General features: G+C 30.6%; 1 protein-coding gene across 37 annotated transcripts in view; it reads left to right on the top strand.

Annotated features, from left to right (window-relative positions):
• The window catches only part of Rims2 (regulating synaptic membrane exocytosis 2), a 575440-nt gene that overhangs the window by 321510 nt on the left and 230231 nt on the right, over positions 1-23699 (top strand). For all 37 annotated transcript variants that reach the window (XM_027948945.2, XM_027948927.2, XM_027949060.3 and 34 more), the window contains 3 exons: positions 3098-3228; positions 8266-8437; positions 11292-11445. In XM_027948945.2, the coding sequence (XP_027804746.2) occupies positions 3098-3228; positions 8266-8437; positions 11292-11445 (457 nt within the window). The remainder of the gene's footprint in view (positions 1-3097; positions 3229-8265; positions 8438-11291; positions 11446-23699) is intronic.

Here is a 23699-nt window from a genome sequence, read left to right as displayed (position 1 = left end):
AAATAACAGTTTTATACTGTTGATATTTTTCTTTGGTACACTAAGATTGCTGTCTCTTTAAATCATTCATTATATTACTTAACATCTAAATTCTCTTGCATTTTCCAAGCAATGACTCCTTGGAGAGATTGGCAAATACATTTGTACCTTATTTAAAATGTGAATTTTATGCATACTGTATACAAGGTTCAACTTTTGGAAAGAACATTACTTTGAAAGAACAAAATCCAAATCCAACTGAAATGTGTTTGGCTTATTTTGTTTATATTATATCACTCCATTTAATTTATTGTAATATTTGGGTACAAGTTGTTTGCCTATTTTCTCTAGGAAACCTTTATATGGTAAAATAATGTCAATATAGTATTTTTAAAAGTAGTATTATGCCTTCCTTGCTTTGCTGCATGTTTTTAAGAATTTGCTGATTTTCAATAATAGTTACTTTGTTTAAATTTTAGAGATCAAAATTATTTTAGTTAATATTACAGTATAAAATATTTATGTACTGTTTAGCTTCTACTTAGAAAAATTAAAAACTGTTACATGGTAAAGCTGGGATGATAATCAAATTAAACAATTAGAAGGATACCAAGATTTTATTAAAGAAATTAATTGAGCATGAAAATTTTCAGAACTAGAATTGTGAAAATATATTTGTTATATTTGGGGAAATCAAGAGCTATGTTTTAATCATTTTTTAAAGAGTTCAAATCAGAAATTTAAGAATATGATACAAGTAGCTAACTAGTGAAATATTTGAACTGGGTGTCTATTAAAAACTTAAATTTTTAGTTTAAGTCCTACAATAAAAATGAAAATTAGGGCTATCAAACATCCAGTGTAAGACAGTGTATAAAAAGGTGCAATTTTGATTAAATAATAAGTAGAATTAAAATTTACTTGTTTCCTATCTAAATTATTTTAATAGAATATACTTGGAAAGTACAATTTAAATAACTATAAAAGACCATTATGAAAATTTGAATGCCATATCCTAATATTGGTTTGTATGAGAATTGAATGATATTAGTGATTTTTTGGTTTTCCATGGCATGAGGAAATATGAAAAGAGTACTCTTTATGAGATTTATGAAGTATATCTCAACTGTTTAATGATTTTTGAGCAAAATTATTGCCTCTGAAGATGGTAACAAGTGCTTAGTCTCAAGCCTTTGAAAAATTTTCACAATAATCAATAATTTGTTCACATAATTTTGAGCTCAGTCTCATAATGATAAATATTGTCTATGTTTTTTAATTTTAAAGTTTATTGGAAAATTTTTTATTTTACCGTTTCAAAATCCTTTTTTCTTTGAGGTGTCTATATTCATGTTATGATCCTTTGAGAAGGATTTTTTTAATATCTTGAAAGAATAAAGCCATAAACTCTTTTAATAGTAGTGAAAAATAAAGAACATAATAATTATTAATGTGATCTTAGTCACACATTTTAGAGGAACTGTGACACTATCTACATCTCTTTCATTTCATATACAGTGAAGCATTTCTGCATTTATTTTTTTATTTGTTTTCTTCTCATGGCATTTGCCAAAAGAATATTTAACTCTTCACTCTACCCATACTTATGTATCTGTATTTTTATATTGTTAGACATGCAGATGTTTGAACTTTTTCTCTTTCACTGGAGACTTTTTCCTTCAGGTTGTTGATTCCTTTGCATAAGGCAGTGGTTCTCAAATTTTAGTTATTTTAAGGTTCACTAGGAGGACTAATTAAAATGTAAATTCCAAGGCCCCATTCTGATTGAGTAGCTGAAGGTGGGCACAGAAATTTATAACTTTTAAATAAATAAGTCAGATAATACTACTGTAGGAGTTTGTTAGCCAGACTTTGAGAAACATTTTTTAGGGTCTGAGTTTTGAACTTAGAAACTCTTAAAAAAATTGCTGTACAATAGGAAGATAATACCTATATTAATCATAAAGACTTAATAGAATATAAAAACTAGTAATTAATTTTTAAAATTTGGATATTTCTTACTCTTATTCCTATAAGAGGACTAATTCTTTTTAGGAAAATAAAAGGGTTAGATATTTTCTCTACTCTTTTGGGCTGTCAGTCTATCTCTGCTAAAAGTTGCTTAGTCTCTTGTTATGTAGAATATGAAGTGAGGCACTCAGGAAAGCCATGGTGGAATTGGAACTGAACTACCAGTGTTCCAGATATGATCAGAATTTATTTTTACCTGTAATTCTCAAGTTTCAAATTTTTGGTTCCTTTTCAGTTTCAAGATATTGGTCAGAGATGTACTGAATTCTGAACCAAGATGTGGATCAGAGCCATGGTTATCATAGATCCTGATATAATAGAATCAGCTATTTAGGTGTGAAGGTCTGAAGTATGTGTGTGGGAGATGATACCTGTTACGTGAAATGAATTCAGCACTGGATTTGAAGTTCCAATCCCTAATTATGGCACAGTGATATTATTCACATTTTCTTATCACATGTTATAAAATGAAATCTTATTATTCTAAGGATGTGATGCATTTGCTTCACTAAAGAAAAAGGAACTTTATGTATGAAAAAGTAAAAAAAAAATTAAAAAATTATTAAAGCTTTAAATGTGAACTGGAGGAATCAATTGACCAAAGCTACTATTAAATCCTCTTTGCTCAATCTTTGAAATGTCTTGCTGTGGAATAACATGAAACATTTACTTGAAAATACCCCATGAATATCACATAAATAAGTTACTATCTTCTCAATTCGTTTTGAGGATTTATTCTAAACTTATTATAGGGGAAACAAAATGAACTATAATGATTCTTGCTTAGAAAACAGAGCATTGATCATATTGCTCTTTAATTATGATAGTATAATTATTATGTGAATATTAATAAAGAATTAGGATAATAAACAGTCCGAGTGATTTATCAATTAAAACAAAATATATGAACAAATTCTTTTATTCATTGATGTTATTATGATATATTCTTTTATTTTATAGTTTACTTAAATGAAATTTATATTTTGTGTTAATGTTAGTGTAAGACAATGGTGTGAATATATTAGAAATGTAAACATGTATTGGCAGTACATGTTTGAGCTGATAAATGAATATTTTTGCTTTTCAGATAAAACTATGGTTTGACAAGGTTGGTCACCAATTAATAGTTACAATTCTGGGAGCAAAGGATCTCCCCTCCCGGGAAGATGGGCGACCAAGGAATCCTTATGTTAAAATTTACTTTCTTCCAGACAGAAGGTAGGGATATGAAATAAAATAGATATTCTCGGAAATAAGTGGGAAAATATTAATAACAAATGAGTGTTTGAATTCTATATTATTTATGTTTTTGTATTATACCAGTCAGATACTTTTGAAATCTAACATAAACATAATCACTCTTAGTTATCAGAATAATACCAATTAAGTATTTGAGATTGTTCTTAAATGTGGATTAAATTTGCATTATATATTATTAAATATTTATTTTAAGCATGTGTGAATTGTTTTTGAATAACATGTATTTATTTATCAAAATCATTAAAATTTATAACCCTTAAAGTCAAATTTTTATCCAAACTCTAGAGACAAAAGTTGGAAATTATCCTAAAAATATTCATATTTGTCTACAATTTATACCTCCTATTACATGATATTGTTTCACTCTATTCTACAAAATTAACAAGTGCATTTCATTACCCCATATTAACAAGGAAACCCACTAGACTCAGTTTCAGTTTCTTCAAGTATTTATTTGTTTTGATTTTAGTCAACATAAATGATATTGTCTGCTTCCATTTAAATAGAGGTTTAGAATTGGAGGAATATCAAAATAATCTAATCTTTTAAATTTTAGGCATGTAAAAATGAAAGGGTCTCTGCAGTTGGGATCATTAACACAAGGAGAATGTAATGATACCAATTACCCTTTCCTCAGCTATTGCCTCCCCTGGTTTCCAAGGCAGAGTGCTCTCAAGAGCAGGTCATTTTTCTCAGGTTAGAGGGGCTGCACACAAATGTGATCCTAAACATGTTCATACCTTTTCAGATTCTAATTTTCTTCTTAGTTCAAATAGAAAGTTCATTAGGGTTCATTTGTATGTCAAAGTATCATCTGAACAACAATCTCAGCAAAGAAAAGGACAAAAGAAATAAATGATTAATAAAGCCCTTACAGTTTATTTGATATATATTTTGAAGTGAGAATTGTAAAACAAATTCCTCATAACATATCAAGGTGCCACAACATCTGGTTATTAGAAACTATTTGCCATATAATTTTACTTTATAAAGTTAACTTGAAGAAAATTGTTCTCTAACCAATTAGATTGTCTTTTGGAGAGAGATATATGTTGAACTGTAAGAGAGAAAAGGACATTCGTAATTAGAGCCTAGACTTCATAGCTTCATATAAGTCTAGACTTCAGGTGAATGCCAGATGTCACAGCCAGATTAGCCTATCATCCTGGTAGTGAAGTCACATGACTTCTTACAGTAGTAGGATTTGTTACCCTAAGCATTATTGATATGCCATGATAAAAATGTACAGGAAATGCTACATTATCATGTTTTTATACACACACATGACTTTCGTTTCTACTAATTCAAATCTTTAAAGAGAAACATTTTTTTAAAGATGCCAAACTTCTATCAAATTATTGAATTTCTTTTTTGATTTGACTTTTTTTTAATTTTTATTTTTTACTTATTACACAACCTCTCTTCCTGCTTTCTGAGCAGATAGAAGTTAAAATGGTGAGGTAGCCCTTCTTACCCAGTCCCTTATATTCTAAATATAGCATTGTTTTCTCTTTTTTTTTTAATTTCAAGGAATTAAAAAAAATTTGTTGTTGTTGATAGACCTTTATTTATTTGTTTGTTTTTTATTTATATGCGGTGCTGAGAATCGAACCCAGTGCCTCACACATATCAGGCAAGTGCTACTGCTGAGCCCCAGTCCCAGTTCTAATATCAAGGAATTTGAGAGACATTTGAATTTTTTTTTTTTGAGATTATATCTCATCTGAATTCTTTGTTAGTTTATCAGGTCTTTCATAATTGTTACAGTTCGGTAAATTTTGTAGCTGTCTTTGTTGAATGCATTGTGTTAGAGTTTTATTTCTAAAGAAGAATTCTCTGCTTAACTTAGAAACATTATTATTGACAGTTAACTTATCCTGTCAACTTTTTTTTGCTGTTGACACAATTTATAAACACTAAATATAAATAAAGGAATATCTGTGCTTTGGTTATAATTTTCACTTTTCCTGGCAATATTTTAGGGAGAAATGCTTGAACAGATGAACATAGAAAACAATTCATGCTTTTTTTTTGTTGGTAAGATTTTGTGGAGGAGCAAATGAAGCTACACAAAGAAATCTACTCTGAAATCTCAGTTGAGCTATTAGAAAATTACTACAGTGCATAACTTACTAGTGCTATTAAAAAAATAACTGGAAATACTATGCACTCTTTCTAATATCTTGAAGTAAATTTGGTTACCAATGTATATTTCTTTCTTTCTAAAACCGCATAAAAAACATGCTATTATTAAGGCAAATGGAATGCGAAAGTGCTGATTGCATAAAGATAAATAAAAAAAGCTTTAGGCTCTATTTTATTTTTACAAAATTTTAACTATAGGCTTAACATCTTTAAAAATCTGTAACTGCTGTCTTGAACATCTTCATAGATTCTAACTGATTTTGGTTTTTAAGTAGTTTTAGCACTTTTTCAGTGCTTGACTTTATAGCATGATATGATTCTGGAGGCTTTGATTATAAATCTAAAAGAAAGTAAAACTCATTGTTTTTAACTTGCTGAAAATAAAGTTATTTTTTCATGGTTCTTTTTATGAATTGGTGCTTGGGCATACACTAAATAGCTCTATTGAATTGTAATAATAGAGGTTAGGTTTGTAAGGAAATTTAGAAATTATATTTTTCCCTTTCTACCCATTAAAGAAGTCCCTTATAAAATGGTCATTCTTTGAGAGCTCTTTTCAGTTCTTTAAAAGAAAGTTCTTGGCTTATTCTCCCCTCCTTTCAGATTTTAGTGTAAACCATTTAAATTAGATAGTCAGCTCGTATTAAATATTTCCTTCCTGGTCTTCTTGGTAGGAACTATGTCTTTTGACAAGGTCTCAAAATTCATTCTTTCATGGATGGAATTTATGTGGATGCTAAATGAACATTTGTTAACAATTTAAACAAAGGAAGGGGGGAGAAAGAGCATACATCATTGTCTTTGTTATTACAAGTTGAGTATCCCTTATCCAAATGCTTGGGATCAGGAGTGTTTCAGATATCAGAATTTTTCAAATTTTTTTGAATATTTGCATATATATAAGAGTCATCTTGGGAATATGACCGAAGTCTAAATACAAAATTTCATTTAAATTTCCTATAAGCTTTGTACACATAGCCTGAAGGTCATTCTGTACAATATTTACAATAATTTTGGTGTGGAATTGTCCACTCGTGGCATCATGTCAAAATTCAAAATAGAATGGATTTTGGAGCATTTCATATATTATATTTTTGTATTAGTGATGCTTAACATGCATTCCTTTTATTTAGTTATTCTTACATACTATATATACTTATGTATATGTATATATAGTATGACTTCTTTTTCATGTATAGCAATAAAATCTAGGTGGGTTTGCAAATTTAGTTTCATACAGTGCTTTCAAAATTTGTAAAGATACATTGTATATTATCTTTTCTGTGTATGTGTGTGTGTGTGTATTAACAAATTCATTATCAGTGTACCTAAAGGCAGCTTTCTCTCATGTTACATATAATGCTCTGGAAATACATAATTTTATTATGCAAGTCAAATCTATATTAAAATTTAATATTCCTAAAAGAAGTTGTGTAACTTCTTTTTTTTCAGAGATGTTTAGCCTTTCTTTGTTCTTTGTCCTGTTTATTTCCTAGCTATATTACTCAGCTTTCTGTGCTGTGACAAAATATCTGAGATAAACAACTTAAAAGGAGGAAAGATATGTTTTGGTTATGGTTTCAGCATATGGTCACTTGGTCCTGTCACTTTGGGCCTGTGGTAAGAGAGAACATCATGACAGGGAGTGCCTCTTTGAGCAGAGTTGCTTACCTCATGGTAGCTAGGAAGGAGCAGGGTGGAGGACCAGCAGCCAGAATCCCCAAATCCCATTCAAGGTCATTCCCTCAATGAGCTCAAGTCTTCCACCTAAGCCCTGCCTCCCACAATTTCCACCACCATCAACAAGGTACCAAGCTTTTAACATTGTGCTTTTGGGGCACATTTAAGATCTAAACCATAACAACAGCATTCTTAGAACAGTGCTGTGCTGAGAGAATTTGAAGCGTTAATATTATTCTAATTGGAGTTCATTTTTTTTGTCCACTTCTCATTTTAAATAGGCTCCCCTAGTTTAAAGTTTACTTCCTAGATGATTTTCTCTATTTCTATCCAGTTTTTGATCCTCCTTAATAAATAGAATAGTGATCTCCAAAGAGGATGGAGATATAACATAGGGTGTGTGTGTGTGTGTGTGTATACACACACACAGTACCATGATATAATATGGTACAGCATGTGTATATTTTTAAATATACATGCAAATAGTGACATGCTGTTTAAAACATGATAAAAATATGCCATCAAAATAAGTATGAAACTGTTTTGATTTGTAAGTCCCATCTGTCCAGATGATCCTCTTGCATTTCCAGCCCACATGTTGTGGCTAGTTTACATAGAAACAATTTTCAATATTGTAGAAGACATGATATGTTGAACAAGCAAATGGTATTTCTTGTATATAAGGAAGTAACTTTATAAAATGCATATAAATTGCTTATTAACTGAACTATCTGGATATGATATGTACATTGCAATTTACTCTTATTTTTATACAATTATATGTCAGCAGTTTAAATGAATACTATGTATAATTTTACTGGTCAATTACCATTTTGAAGGTTTCCAATAGAGCAATAAGTTAAAAAAATTTAGAGTTAAGATTATCCATTATTTACATTATTTTTATTTATTTATCTTATTTACATTTTGAGAGATTATATTTTCAATTGTTGGGCTTTGGAAAAAATTGAATTCCTGATATTATTGTCATACTTTTAAGTATGGCATAATTATACATCTTATAAATTTTAACAATGTTTTAAAGATAATAATATTTGCAGTATGACAAATTTGTGATAGAATTTCACTTCTCCCCTGAGAAATTTTAAATTAGTAAATCTTAGGGCAAACAGAGTTTTATATAAGTTTATATATTCTTTTCTTTCATAGTGATAAAAACAAGAGAAGAACAAAAACGGTTAAAAAAACATTGGAACCCAAATGGAACCAGACATTCATTTATTCTCCAGTTCATCGAAGAGAATTTCGAGAACGAATGCTGGAAATTACCCTTTGGGATCAAGCTCGAGTTAGAGAGGAAGAAAGTGAATTTTTAGGAGAGGTACCTGAAATTATTTAAAGTTCACATTATTTATGTTATTCTAAATACTTTCTTTAATGACTATGAGTAAATTTTTATATTTCAAACATGAATAAGTAAGCATAATTTTTTAATTTAATAGAATGAATTTTGCTACTTACTACTTTAAAATAAAATGATAGCATAGAAAACAATGGCTCTAAATTATTTTTTATTAAAGCTTAGCATGCTGGTGATGGTGCACAACTATACTCCCAGCTACTAGGGAAGCTAAGGCAGGAGGATCAACTTGTGCATAGGAATTCAAGGCTAATCAGAGCAACATACTGACTCCCCATTTCAAAAATAAATACGTACATAAATAAATAAATATTATGTGATAGTTTTTACTGCTTATTCTTACTACAGAAATCTCAGTTGAATGATAGAATGTGTCTATTTCACAAAATGCTTTGCTTTATAATATCATGTATATCTTATTATTGAACCAACTGTACCACTAGTAAGTAGTTCAATCATTTATTCATGGATTAGTTTTTAATGTAGAAGACACTGTGTTAAGGTCTGAGATTTCAAAGATGAATAAGGCATGTTACTTCATATTAGGGAATTTCCAATGCACTGGGGATTCAGACAAGTGAATGACAATTATAATATAGCGCACCAACTGCTGTATGAGGGAAACTACAAAAGGAATACATAATTCAGTAGTGTGACACTTCAGAAGTGTCAAAGGAAGGTTCCATGAGAACTGGAATGTGTCAAAATCAAGAGAAGTGAAATTCCTGCAAGGGAATAACAAGACATCAAGGCTGAGGGAATTTGGGGCAACCACATTGAGATTGGAAGGAAAAGTGGTTAGAAATGAGACTTGTGTGTTAAACTAAAACCAGATCATGTCATTTAATATAATATATTAAATTTTGATTTATCCTGGGATAATGGGAACCAATGATAACTTTCAAAAAAAGCCTGGCTCAATTGTATTTGTACTTGAAAAAATATGTTTAATTGTAAGGTGATAAATATATTAGAGAGGAGCATCATAAGAAGCAGTTCTCCAGCTATTAGCATGCTAAGTTATCTACTTTCCAGCCTTTTCCAGTGTTTGGTTTTTCTGAGTAAATTAATTGGTAATCTCATGGGAAAAACAATAGTCAACAGAAATATAGAAATGAATGTTGTTAGCTAAGAAACCAAAGTAAACCAATTGGGGAAGAAGGGTAATACAGTTCTGAGCGGAAATTCTGAAGCGAGCTGCCTAAGTCTATATACTTGGCACTGCCACTTCCTGGCCTTGCATCCTTGAGCAAGTTATTTAACCTAGCTGTGCTTCAATTTTCTCTTTAGCCAAGTGGAAATAATACTGCAAACTGGGCAAACTAAGGTTTATATGAGGATTAAATAAATATGTTGTTTGTGTCTCTGCGTGTAAACATTTGGAACATACTGCATGCAATTCTAAAAATAATTAGGGAAAGTTTGGACAGCATGAAATAATAACTTGCTCATTTTGCTCTTTATTCCTGTAGCTGAATAATACAGCAATTTATTTTTATGTTGCAGGTCTTACTAACACAAGTGCAAACACTCAAAATTATGTAACACTCTAAAAGAGTAATTTATATCTACATTCTGATTTCTTTTGCAATTTAAAAAACATTCATATTATAATATGTTTTACATTAAAAGCTCCTTGCTTTTTTTTCCTTTTCTGTTTTTTTTTCAATTGACAGGTGATAATTGTACTTTTTTTTATGAGGTATAGTGTAATGTTTAGTGTTAGTTTAATCCTTAGCGTGATGGTACAGTGTACACAGAGTTTTGAGTAAGACAGATGAATGCATTTTGCCTTTTTCACTTATGGGCTGGTGTGATCTTAGACAAGTTCTTTTAATCTTTCTTAGGTCTTGGTATTCTGGTCTGTAAGATCAAATTGTAGATTTTTTTCTGAAAATTAAGATATATAAAATAAAGCATGGTTCTTAATACACAGGTGCTTGAAATTTATTTTTCTCTCATTTATGAATTCTAGTGAGGTTATACTAGTGACGATAAAAAAAGAAAGCTTTTTAAATTAGAAAATAATGTGTGCATACGTTATTATTGCAGACATTTTAAAAGTAAAATGTATTATTTATGTCGTGGCAAATTTAATAGCCTCTAACATTTGGGTAGTCAAGGGTCTATGAAATAAATATTTTAGATATTTAAAACTATTAAATCACTAAGAAGTTAGAAAGAATTATCTTAGTTATTATCAAAATATATTGATAATTTTGAAACATCTATATTACCTTGTTATTTACTTACTTACTTTCATTATAATTATACATAGTAGCTGAGTTCATCATGACAAAATCATACATGCATGGTATGACCCACTCCATTGTAGTTACTGTTCCTGCCACCCTCTCCTTCCTACCTTCTCTCTACTGATCCTCCATTTTTTCCAACCTTGATTGGTGCTATTCACACTACTATAGGTGAAATTCCCTGTGGCATATTTTGTGTGCACATAACTTAATTTTGTCAAATTTATTCTGCCTTACCTTTCCTTTTTTGTCCCTCTTCTCTCTTTCTTGATTTCCACTGATCTTCCCTCTATCTTTATGATATCTGATCCCTGCTTCTTTATTTTGTTTTAGTTTCACATATGAGAGAACATTTGACCCTTTATGTTCTCAGCCTGGATTATTCCACTTAGCATGATATTCTCCATTTCCATCTATTTATTGGAAAATACCATATGAATGATTTTGTTTTTGATTTAACAGTATTACTATTATAATTATTATAGAAGTTAAAAGACCACTTAGGAGAATTTCCTTACTATTGGCATATTATAACAGTCCTTTGTCTCTTGGATTTTTAGATTTTAATTGAATTAGAAACAGCATTATTAGATGATGAACCACATTGGTACAAACTTCAGACCCATGATGTCTCTTCATTGCCACTTCCCCACCCTTCTCCCTATATGCCACGAAGACAACTCCATGGAGAGAGCCCAACACGGAGGTTGCAAAGTAAGTTTTTAGCAAAATGTGTACTTTCATTGACTTTTTCTAATCTTGAGCATATTTCTGACTGAATTTAAAGTTCTAGTTATGGGTATTAAGAAGTATCTGTTAGTGTTTTCATAGCTACTATTAAAGCTTTTCAATTATTTGAGACACTAACATAAGGTTATACCTATAGCTTTTACTCATCACAGTATTTAAGGGCTTAATCATTCTATTTTGGATGCTGTGTCCCTAAATAAGCATAGTTATGTTTAAATCCTTATTCTTAGAATCTTAAATATAGAAATGATATAGCTAATAAAGTAGAGTTTGTTTGTGTAGCTGTAGATACTCAAATTAATGATTTTCACTTTCATTGTTCCAAGTATTTTATGCCTGTCTTTGGTAGCAGGTATAGCATACTGTTTGAAATTATGAACTTTAATTTCAGGCTGAATTTAAATTTTGATTCTTAAACTTTTGAGTTGAATAACTTGAGGCAGATGATCTCTCTATGCCTCAGCTTCCTCATTTATAAATGGAAATAATAATACCTACCTTACCAGGTGGTTAGAAGAATGAATTAATTTCAAGAACATAAACTGATTATTGTCATTGTTCTTGTTATGATTATTAGTGTTTAGATTTTACCTTGGATTATATATAGTCTGACTAACATATATCAGTCCAGAGAAGTTTAACATAACCTCAGAAAATTTTTCTATATTGAAAAGTGACATTGTTGGCTCTTTGCACTCACAATAATAGATTCTAATGAATCTATTATTGAAGATAAGGTAGATAATTGCTGATTGGGATAGTATTCATGGAGTAGTTTACTTTTCACGGAATCTGATTTAGCAACATTTTTTTGTCCAATACTGAAAGACCAATTGACATTAACTAAAATTCAGAAATGTCCATTTATTAGCACAAATGCTGTGTCATTTATTAATTATGGCAAGGTACCTGGCACCATAACAATTAACTGTTGTGTATAATGGATTAAACCTTCCTGGTGAATGGAGGGGCTAAATTATGTGTATAATGATAAGTATAGAATTAAGAGCAGAAGATTGGTCTTATGGAATATTTAGTTAGTCACAGCAACACCTAAAGAAATATTTTGCTCCTTTAAAAATAATCTGTTGATTGGAGTTTTATTTTTACTAAATGTAATCTCATACACTTGAATGGTATTAATTGAATAATGGCGCTGCCCTACTCACTTTCAGCCTCCCCATACAGTAAATACCATTGACCCATATTTGTAGGTTCCCTTACAACACCGTTGGTTGGAATAATTATAAAAATGTAACAGATTTTGTGAAACTAATTTTATTTTTCTGGCCACAATCATCTTTTCAATTCATTCTTTCTAAATCACCCTGTAGGATAATGGGTTGTAACATAACAAATATAAGCTATTATGTACTAGTTCTTATAGTTTTAGTTTCTAGGCTACTCATGCTAGCCATCACTATCCTTTCTTATAGCACTGGCCTTTTTTTTCACCTACTCCACTTAAGATAGCAATAATTAGTAGGTTTGAGGACTGTCAATACCTGAAACTCTTAAAAAAGAGTATTAATTTTTTTTTCTCCCAAGTCATTTGGGAATAGTGGATGTAAGAAACAATGAGATATTTTCTAGGTTACTGTATGTGTCATGGATTTTCCTGCAATTAATTTAATTAGTCTTGCAGCTTTTAATATTTTCCCATTACTAAAATGACTTTTTAAATTATTTATTGATCAATAGTACTAAATTTGCTCCTGGGCAACATAATGGCTCCATGCATTGCATTATATTGTCACTTACTACAGCTAACATCTGACAATTTATAAGCAATGTATAGGCCTAAGGAGATTTAAAAACATGTTCATAAACATAAAAGGAATAATGAATAGGAAATAACATTTAAGAATTGAAAAAATGTTAAAAACTTTATCATTGGCTAAATATATGTTGATCATAAGTGGCAAGTACAAGTAAGGATATGGATAAATAAATTTTTTAAAAATTTACTCTAATTTATTATACATGATGGCAAAATGCAATTCATTTCATATTACACATATAGAGCACGATTTTTCAAGACACTGGTTGTACACAAAATATTTTCACACCATTTGTGTCTTTTACATGTAGTTAGGGTAATGATGTCCATCTCACTCTACCATCTACCATCTCACTCTACCCCATAACCCTCCTGCCCCTTTTCCCTATCTAAAGTTCCTCCATTACTCTCATGCTCCACCCTCCATTCTCATTATGAATTAGCATCAATATATCAAAGAAAACATTTGGCAATTTGTTTTTTTGGGATTAGCTTTTTTGGGTAATAATGTCTAACTCATTCCACCATCATTCCTACTCCCTTGCCCTGTTCTTTCCCCTCTCTCCCCTTTGCCCTTTCTAAAGTTTAAATATCTTAATTTTAAAACCTCTTTGATGACATGAACCTCCTTTAGGGTTTTTTCCCCCCATGGAGAGAGTAAATATTGCATTTATCTATGAGTATGTTACATGTTGGCAAAGATCATGATCATGAACATACTTGATTCAACATGTATGAAAAGTTACAATCCAAAAAAAAGAGGGTGTTACAATCCTTCATATATTCCCTACATTTACATTATAGTGTGTTTTGTAATCCAACCTACAATACTATGAATATCATTATGAGTTCATTTAATGTACATAAATATATATTGGAATTTAAAATGAAGAAATGGTAATGTTGAAATTACTTTCTTTTCACTCTCATTTCTATTTTAAATTACTTTCTTTTCACTCTCATTTCTATTTTAAATTTATAGATTCAAGTGATTTAAAGCAGTATATCATTTACATGAATATTATTAATTTATAATTCTTATTAATATATAAGGAAATAATAAAAATCATTCTAAAAGTAATTGTTTTATGTATCTTATAGATAAAGTAAATATTTTTAGAATTTGAGATGAAGACTCCAGGAAACTTTTATAAACATTGAATGATCTTCCATATTAAAAGATTGGTACACTTAGCTAGCTTCATATTATATCAGTATTCCTGCATATAACAAAATAAGAATACTGTTTCATGTATTCAAGTATCTATAGAAATGGTCACAGAGTCATTTCTACAGAGTCTGAAAGAAATTAGTCATTGCTAAAGAATTGTTGGAGCAGTGCATATTTCAGATAGTGATTGATTAAGCATTTTTGAAAATTTCTACTCAAGACTCGGAGTTCAGATAATTAACTTGCATTAATAGATATGTGGAGCTGCTTTTCGAGATGGTCAAATATCTCAAATATTAACATAACTTTTCTTTTTATTCATTAGTCTGAAACTTCATTACCTTCTTACATAGATTATTTTGGAATATTATTTTGATGTTTAAATTTTTCTTGTTATATATTATTTACTGTTATTCAGATAAAATTGTACTGTCTTGAGGAAAAAGTTTTTTAACATGACAGAAGTTATTTACAAATTTATTTTTTAAAGTTATTAACCATTTTCATCACAATGAACATATATTCCATCTTTTAATTTCATTCTTCATTCTTTGTCTATCAGCCAAATTCATCTGCCTTCTCAAATGTGAATTCTTTACTCAGAATACACTGTTATCACAACTTTGATTGTTAAGGTAGAGAGCATCATTTTTATTATATTTTTATATCCACTAGTTTTTAGAAAAAAAATGAATGGAAAGAAACCATTGTATCATTATGATAAATCCAAAATGATGCTGTTAAGAGGTAGAAGATAAAAGAGACATGATTTTATAATTACGATTTTTCATTTTGTCTGATAGAGGACTTTTAAGCCATTATTTCTTATAATTTTCTACCTCATTCTCATGTCTCTTTCTGGGACTTCAGTTAAATGTACAAAGGCCTCTTGACATCGTTCTATATGTTATTGAGCCTTTGCTTATTTTTTAATCTCCCTCCTCTTATTCCTCAATTGTTCACTGATATCTTTGTGTCCATGCATTTGTGAAATCCAATTATGAATTATCTTATTAAATACTCTTTTTTGTTTTTAAAAAGTTTTGGTGATAGGGAAGGCCTCATGCATGCTAAACATGAACTTTCCCATTAAGCTACTCCCTAGGCCCCAAAGAGACTTCATTTTTAAGATATTTATTTTGTTTTTTCAAGTTTTAATATCCTTCCTGAAATTTCACTTCTTTCACTATGTGTATAAATAGATATATAGATACAGATATTTTTATAAACCTATATGTATGTGAGTTATATAAACATGCATGGGTTTATATATGTAAATGTGTATGTATTTATGATATATAAAATGCTATAAATTAATGTATTTGTAATACACATTTTTAAATTTTTGTTTCCTAATTCTAACATCTTAGTATTCTGAGGATGTACTTATATTTGTTTTCCTTTTTCATTAAAAATTTTTTTTATTGTAGGCTGGATATCGTGTTAAATATATTTTAGAGGCTCTGGTTAGTGAAGAATGTTCCATTTAATTTCAGCAGACAGAAAAATTACTTAAAAATCACCTGAGTCCTGTGGAAGACACATTTGGAAAAATCTGTTTGTGTGTCTTTCTGTAGTTCTAAAGCATAGATGTTAGTCTATTTTGTGGATCTTATCACTAAGGTATGGACTTTCTAATAATAGTTCAATGTGTTTTCTAAACGCCTATATTATAGTGAGAATTTAACTGCAAACTCTGCATCAGCATGTTGCTGAAATCTTGTAGCTCTTATTCTCCTTCTATATTTGTTTTTGTTTTTCCCTCTGCAGATCACAATTTAGACAAGGCTTGGAGGATTCTTTTTGTTCTAATTTGGGTCTTTAAAATTTGGGAGCCTCTTAGGTCCTTCCCTTCCTGGATTTACATCTCAATGCCAGCAGTTCTGAATTCTTATTTCTGTTTCCTAAGCCTTATATAAGACTGAGGCTTTTTGCTTGACCCATATATCTTCTCCACTGAACCAAAAAAGGGAATATCCTCAGGAAAAAGCTAGTTTTTTTTTTTTTAATTTCAAGGGTCATGTCACTAATTTCTGCCTGTACTTGTTTGTTTTCTAGTATCTAAATAGCTTTTTGAAATTGAAATGTTTTAGGCAATTTATAATTATTCCTGGGAGGAGAATTAGTTGGAATATGAGTTACGTGACCATCCTCAGAAGCAAACTGCATTTTAAAGTAAACTTTTTACTCATATATATATATAGCATGCATACAAAACCATGTGTAAGTCATACACACACACACACCCCTGAGTGAATTTTTATAGTGTAACACTATGTAACTAGCACTCAAATCAAGAAATAGAAAACTACTAGCATTCTACCAGCCTACCTCTTAGAAAATTCAAGTAATCATTCCCCTTGACAAGGTAACAGCAATCTCCTGGCTTCAAATTTTATAGAATAGTTTTCTTGTTTTTAAACTTCTTATAAATGAAAAACACATGTATGAATTTTATAGAAATGAAATTATACACAATGTGTAATTTTCATATCTGGCTTTTTTTCTTTTAGCATGTTTATGCAGTGCATCAGTATTGTTACATATAATCCCAGTTAATTTATTTTTGTTGCTATAAAGTATTCCTTTCTATTAATATACAGCAATCTATGCATTCTACAGTTGATGGACAGTTTATTTGCAGGTTTGGCTATTCCTAAGACTGCTGTTATGGATGTTCTCATACATGGTTTTTCATAATATGTGTTTCTTTTTTTCCTACAAATATACCAAATAGTGGAATAGATAGATAATAGACCATGCTATATTCAATTACAGTAGACATTGCTAGACAGTTTCCCAGTTTATATCAATGTATATTTCCTATAGCATCAATTGAAGGTTCAAATTTCTCCAAATTTTTTATTTATATTTGGTATTTTCATCATCATCATCATCATTCAAGTGGGTGTAGTGTATTCTTTCATTGTGCATCATTGCATTACTCTAGAAACCTTTTCTAAGATTAACTGACCATTTACATATATTCTTTCATGAAGTGCTTGGTCAAATTTATTGCCCATTTTTCTTGACATGTCTCTGTTTTTTTTGGTTGTTGTTTTATTTTGTTTTCTTTCTTTTTTTTAACTGTGATTTATTTTTTTTATTTTTTTTTTATTTTTTATTGTTGGCTGTTCAAAACATTACATAGTTCTTGATATATCATATTTCACACTTTGATTCAAGTGGGTTATGAGCTCCCATTTTTACCCCATGTACAGATTGCAGAATCACATCAGTTACACATCCATTGATTTACATATTGCCATACTAGTGTCTGTTGTGTTCTGCTGCCTTTCCTATCCTCTACTATCCCCCCTCCCCTCCCCTCCCCTCCCCTCTTCTCTCTCTGCCCCCTCTACTGACATTCATTTGTCCCCCTTGTATTATTTTTCCCTTTCCCCTCACTTCCTCTTGTATGTACTTTTGTATAACTCTGAGGGTCTCCTTCCATTTCCATGCAATTTCCCTTCTCTCTCCCTTTCCCTCCCACCTCTCATCCCTGTTTAATGTTAATCTTCTTCTCATGCTCTTCGACCCTACTCTGTTCTTAGTTACTCTCCTTATATCAAAGAAGACATTTGACATTTGTTTTTTAGGGATTGGCTAGCTTCACTTAGCATAATCTGCTCTAATGCCATCCATTTCCCTGTAAATTCTATGATTTTGTCATTTTTTAATGCAGAGTAATACTCCATTGTGTATAAATGCCACATTTTTTTAATCCATTCATCTATTGAAGGGCATCTAGGTTGGTTCCACAGTCTTGCTATTGTGAATTGTGCTGCTATGAACATCGATGTAGCAGTGTCCCTGTAGCATGCTCTTTTTAGGTCTTTAGGGAATAGACCGAGAAGGGGAATAGCTGGGTCAAATGGTGGCTCCATTCCCAGCTTTCCAAGAAATCTCCATACTGCTTTCCTAATTGGCTTCACCAATTTGCAGTCCCACCAGCAATGTACAAGTGTACCCTTTTCCCCACATCCTCGCCAGCACTTGTTGTTGTTTGACTTCATAATGGCTGCCAATCTAACTGGAGTGAGATGGTATCTTAGGGTGGTTTTGATTTGCATTTCTCTGATTTATAAGAGTGCTTTGGTTTTGTGATTTTTAAAAATTGTAGACTTAAATTCTTTGTTAGGCATCTATAGTGTAAATTATGCTACTCTGTCAATTGCCTTTTTATTCTTAAATGGGATTTTTTTTTTTTTTGCCAACACAAGTTTTTAATATTAATGTTCTTTAGTCTTGGGTTCTTTTAGTTAGGGTTAGTGCTTTTGTTGTTGTTGTTGTGATCTGTTTAAGCATCTTTGTCTTTTTCAGGGTCAGAGTTTATGTGCTCCTGTATTTTCTTCTAAAGTATTGTTTTACTCTTCTCATTAAGTCTACAGTTGATCTGGAATTTATTTTTGAATATTGTGTGAAGTAGGATAAAAAATTGTTCTTACCTTGTAGATAGACATTTGATCCAGATGTTTATTGGAAATGCCATAGACATGTATTTCTGAATAGGAATGTACTCTTTTGAGTTTTGATGTACAACATTATCATTTTCGTAAATAATGGAAAATTCTTTTTTCTGAAATTATTATATCCAACTTGTTTTTATTTCTCTTACATCTTTGGTTAATTTCTGTAATAAAATCTTATATAAAAGTTATATTGTTAACTAAAAGTTAGCATCTATCTTTTGTTTTCCATACACTGGTAACACCTTTAAATATTTCCCCATTATAGTAATGCTTGCTTTAAGATTTTTGTGTTACTCCAAGAGAATCAAGAAAGTCTATTTTATCCTTGGGTTGATAATAGTTTTTAATCTTGAGTATATGTTGAATTTTTTAAAATCTTTTTTTCCATGTATACATATTATCACATAACATTTCTTTTTCATTCTATTAGTGTGGTAAATTACACTGTTTTTCAAATGTTAAGACAGCCTTGAATTCCTGGAGTAAACTTAGCTAGCTCAAGATACATTGCCCATTTTGTATCTCTATAATCATTTTGTTGATTTTATAGAATTTTTACATCTATATTCACACAGAAGAGAAAGATTGTCTTTTATCCCCATCTCCCACGATTTTTTGTAATATCCTCATTGGCCCTTATTGTAAGTATTATTATAGGGATTAATTAAAAGAGTGAATTCTCCTTCTTTTCTCTATTCAATACCTTTTATTTTCTTGTAGTGCTTTGGTATAAATGTCATGCTGGACTCGAAAAATGTTTGGAAATATTCTCTCATTTTTGTATTTGTGTAGAAGAATTTGTACCTTATCAATGTTAATTCTTCTTTACGTGTTGTGAAGTATTCACCACTAAAGTAATCAGGGCTGGTATTATCTTGTGTATAGGTTTTATAGTACAATTTTATTTCTCTACCAGATTCAGAACTATTCAAAATGGTGGGTCTTCTGTTGTTAAACTTAGTTGTGTTTTTCTTGAAATTTGAAAATTTGTCCTAATATTTTCATTTAATTTGCATAAAACTGTTAATTATAATGTTCTATCTAGTTAATATCTTTTGGATGTTTATTTGTATCTTGTTTTCCATAATATCAATAAGTTGTTTCTCCCCCCCCGCTCTCATAATTCTGCCTTACTAATCATCTATCAATTTTATTTTCTTTTTAAGCATTCAACTTTTTCTTTCATTAACTTTCTGGTTGTATGTTTTTCCTTCTATCAATGCATCTTTTTATTGTTTCTCTCTACTTTCTTTAATATTAATTTGTTTACTTTTTGCATTCCTTTAGAAGGAAATTTAGATAATTTTTAATCTGGAATTTTTGTTAACCTGTGGGATATTTCAGAGTTCATTATTAAATTTCTATTCTCTGATAGATACCTAGAATTATTCTACTTCTGAATAGACTCTGAACAACTAAGAAATTTTAGAATAGGTATTTTTTTCTTTATATAGTAATATGATCAATTTTGGTAAATGTTCTTTAAAATAATATTTATTTTAACATAATTTTGACATACATCTTCTTGTATGTCAAGTGAGTCAACTTTATTAATTTCATTCTTCAAATTTTCCACTTTTGCTAACTTTTGTCTGATTATTTCATCAGTTGTTGAGAGATATATGTTGAAATTTTCCTCTGGGTTGTGGAATATTTTAGTTTCTTTTAGCTTTATCACTGTTTGCTGTATGTACTTTGAAGTTATTAGGTGCATACAAATCTAGAACTGTTATATTTTTCTTAGCAGACTGATAATTATCCTTAAAGAATATTTATCTATATCTAGGAATATTTTTTGCCTTAAGGCCTTCTTTGGTTTATATTGCTATTGATACGGTTGCTTTTATTTTCATTATTTTTGCATGGTATAACATTTGTAATTTTTTTGATTTCCACCTGTCTGAGTCCTTATATTTAAGTCTTCTGGCCAGGCATGGTGGCGCATGCCTGCAATCCTAGTGACTTGGTAGGCTGAGGCAGGAGAATTGCTAGTTTGAAGCCAGCCTGAGCAAGTGAGAGATATCCTTTGCAACTTAGTAAGATCCTGTCTCAATGTAAAAAAAATAAAAAGGACTGGGAATGTAGCTCAGTGGGAAATCCTGCTGAGTTCACTTCCCAGTACTCTATCCCAACCCAACCCCCAAGCCCATTGCAAAAAAAAAAGGTCTTCTCAAAGTGTTGTAAAGTTGGTTTCCTTTCTTTATGTTTCCTTCCTTCCTTCCTTCCTTCCTTTTTATGGTGTTGAGGATTTAACCTAGGGCTTCATGCGTGCTAACCAATTACTTTACCATTGAGCTGTGCCTGCAGCCCCTAAAGGTTTTTTTTTTTTTTTTTTAATCTATTTCTACAAGACTTACTGTTAATTCATGTGTTTGCATTTAATGCAGTTCTTATAAGTTTGCCTTAATATGTTGCATAGTATTATTTGTTTTTAACTTATCTTTTTTTCCTCCTTCCATGATTTCTTTTGACATCCCCATTGTTTCAATTACAACAACTAATATTTAAATTTTATGTTTATGGTGATTGATTTTGTAATTGATATTATACTTTGGTAGCAGACATACTCCTGTTTACAAACTTGAATGTAAAATGCACTCTATTTTTTTGTTTTGCACTTTATTTTTTCAATAATTATATTTAACGTGATTCTGAGGTATCTTTGTCTCCAGGTTAACAAATATCTGTCATTATTCCTTTTCTTTACTTACTCTCACTTCTCAATAGAAAGTACTAGGAAACCAATAAAAAGGAAAAATCAAGAAAGGCCCACTAATTTTAAATCCTTATTGATCCTCACTGACAAGTCCCAGTACACAGTGGTTACAACGCAACCTGCATGACCATTAATTCAGAAAACTGGCTGAGGGATGGGTGATTGTGGGATTATAAAAGACAGACACACATAGTGAGAAAGCTGAGACCAGGTGGAACATTTCACCTGATGGCGATATAATGACCCAGAGCTAGCTCAGCATGTTTATTATATAAGTTTTAACATCAAAAGGGTTTTCTGTGAGAAAGTTTCTTCAAAGCACATAGGACTAAGATCGAAGACTAGCGGCCCAATTATAATTATTAGCTTGCCCTCATAATTGTCTACTACTGGCAGCTTGTATCTGAACTTAGGTTAAGACTGATAGCTCTGTGGTAGACACAGAACGTCCTTTTGAGAAGGGCATTATCATAACAACTGGGCTGTCTCTACTGTTGCCTTGTACCAAGAGTTCCCAGCACAGGTGTGCTCCTGTCACAGAACAGTTAAAGGCCATAATTCAAGTTACTGCTCCTGATGAACCATTACTTAAAATCAGGTCTAGGAATAGGACTTTTCTGCGAAATCTCACTGCTTCAGTATTAGTATCCAGAATGTCTAACCACATCAATGAGCTGCTGCTCTGGTACTGCAACCTGCATCTTAACCATTGCTTGTCTCTGGTTGGAAAGTTTCTCAATATGGAATTCATTTTAATTCCAGGATTCTCTGACCATTGTCTCCTTGCTAATGCTGGGAGAATTTTGAACTTTTAACAGTGGTGCCTTCTTTATATCCCTCTAGAATAATCTCATTCTCCCCTCTTTCCTCTCAAACATAATCTCATTCTCCCCTCATATAATCTGCTTAATAAACTTGGAGTTTGGAGAGTAAAGTAACTGATACATGGACTCCTTAATTCAAAGAGCACAAAGCTCATTATACCCTTTAAAATGTTGGAGGGGAAAATACAAGGATAATAAAACATAAATATACCTCAGTGCATGATCTTAGCATACTTGTTTTTTGACTTTTATAAGTTTATATATTGTAGGAAGGAGAGATATAAAAATTAAAACTTTGTTTGGAATGCTGAAGTAATTTAGAGATGGAAGCTGTGATGAGCATTTAAACTGGACTTGAAACAGTAGAAATGCAATACATTGTGATGAGAAAAGTAGTAAATTTGTGAGAATACAAATAATTTTAATTAGTATGGTGAGATTTATTGCAGAACATTGAGTGTCAAGGATTAGGAGATTTACCATCTTAAAATAAATCTAAGGGAAGAGGTATGAAAGAAATTGTACAATAACATCTTATTTATTATCTCTTTTAGATGTGCTACAATCTGGAAAAAAATGTGCTTTGTGGGGTAGAGGGGTTCCTTTATTTACTGTATTAACAACTGCCTACCTTGTTTATTAGAATTAGAGAACAATTAAATACAGTAAATGTTAGTTAAGGCAGCGATCTGCAATGGAAAAATTTAGGGGTTTGGGGGGTAGCTTTGTTCTCTTTGTCTGCTTGCATTTAGATTGTAGGTTTTCAGCAGAATATGAAGGTAATAGTCTCTAACTAGGGAGTATCACTATATATATCTTCACACACACACATATATATATATATAATTACTACCATCTCTCATCAAAATTCCTTTTCAACACTTTTCAGCATCACAACTTGAATATAGATTATATATAGTTTATGTATATAATATAGATATCTGCTACACCCATACACATATATCTAGTTTATATTTTCAGTTTTTATTATTAAAATTTCTGCAAGAAAAATAACTTCAATAACGTGAAACTTTCTGACATCTGATATTTTATTCTCATTTTTGTAGTTGTGAATTTTAAATAATGAGCAAAAGTTTTAATTTTATAAATATGATGGAATTATATTCTTGACAGAAAACACCCATATCCACTCTCTTTTATAAATGACAAAGTAGGTAATTTCCAGTATTTTCAGGGAAACAGCTATAGTTTAAAAAGGTGAGCATCTTTTATTCTTTTATTATGTATTGATTTA

Source organism: Marmota flaviventris, chromosome 15 (genome assembly GCF_047511675.1).
Source record: "Marmota flaviventris isolate mMarFla1 chromosome 15, mMarFla1.hap1, whole genome shotgun sequence".
Classification (NCBI taxonomy): domain Eukaryota; kingdom Metazoa; phylum Chordata; class Mammalia; order Rodentia; family Sciuridae; genus Marmota; species Marmota flaviventris.
Note: the sequence above shows the minus strand (reverse complement) of the source record. Positions and strands in the feature narration are given on the sequence as shown.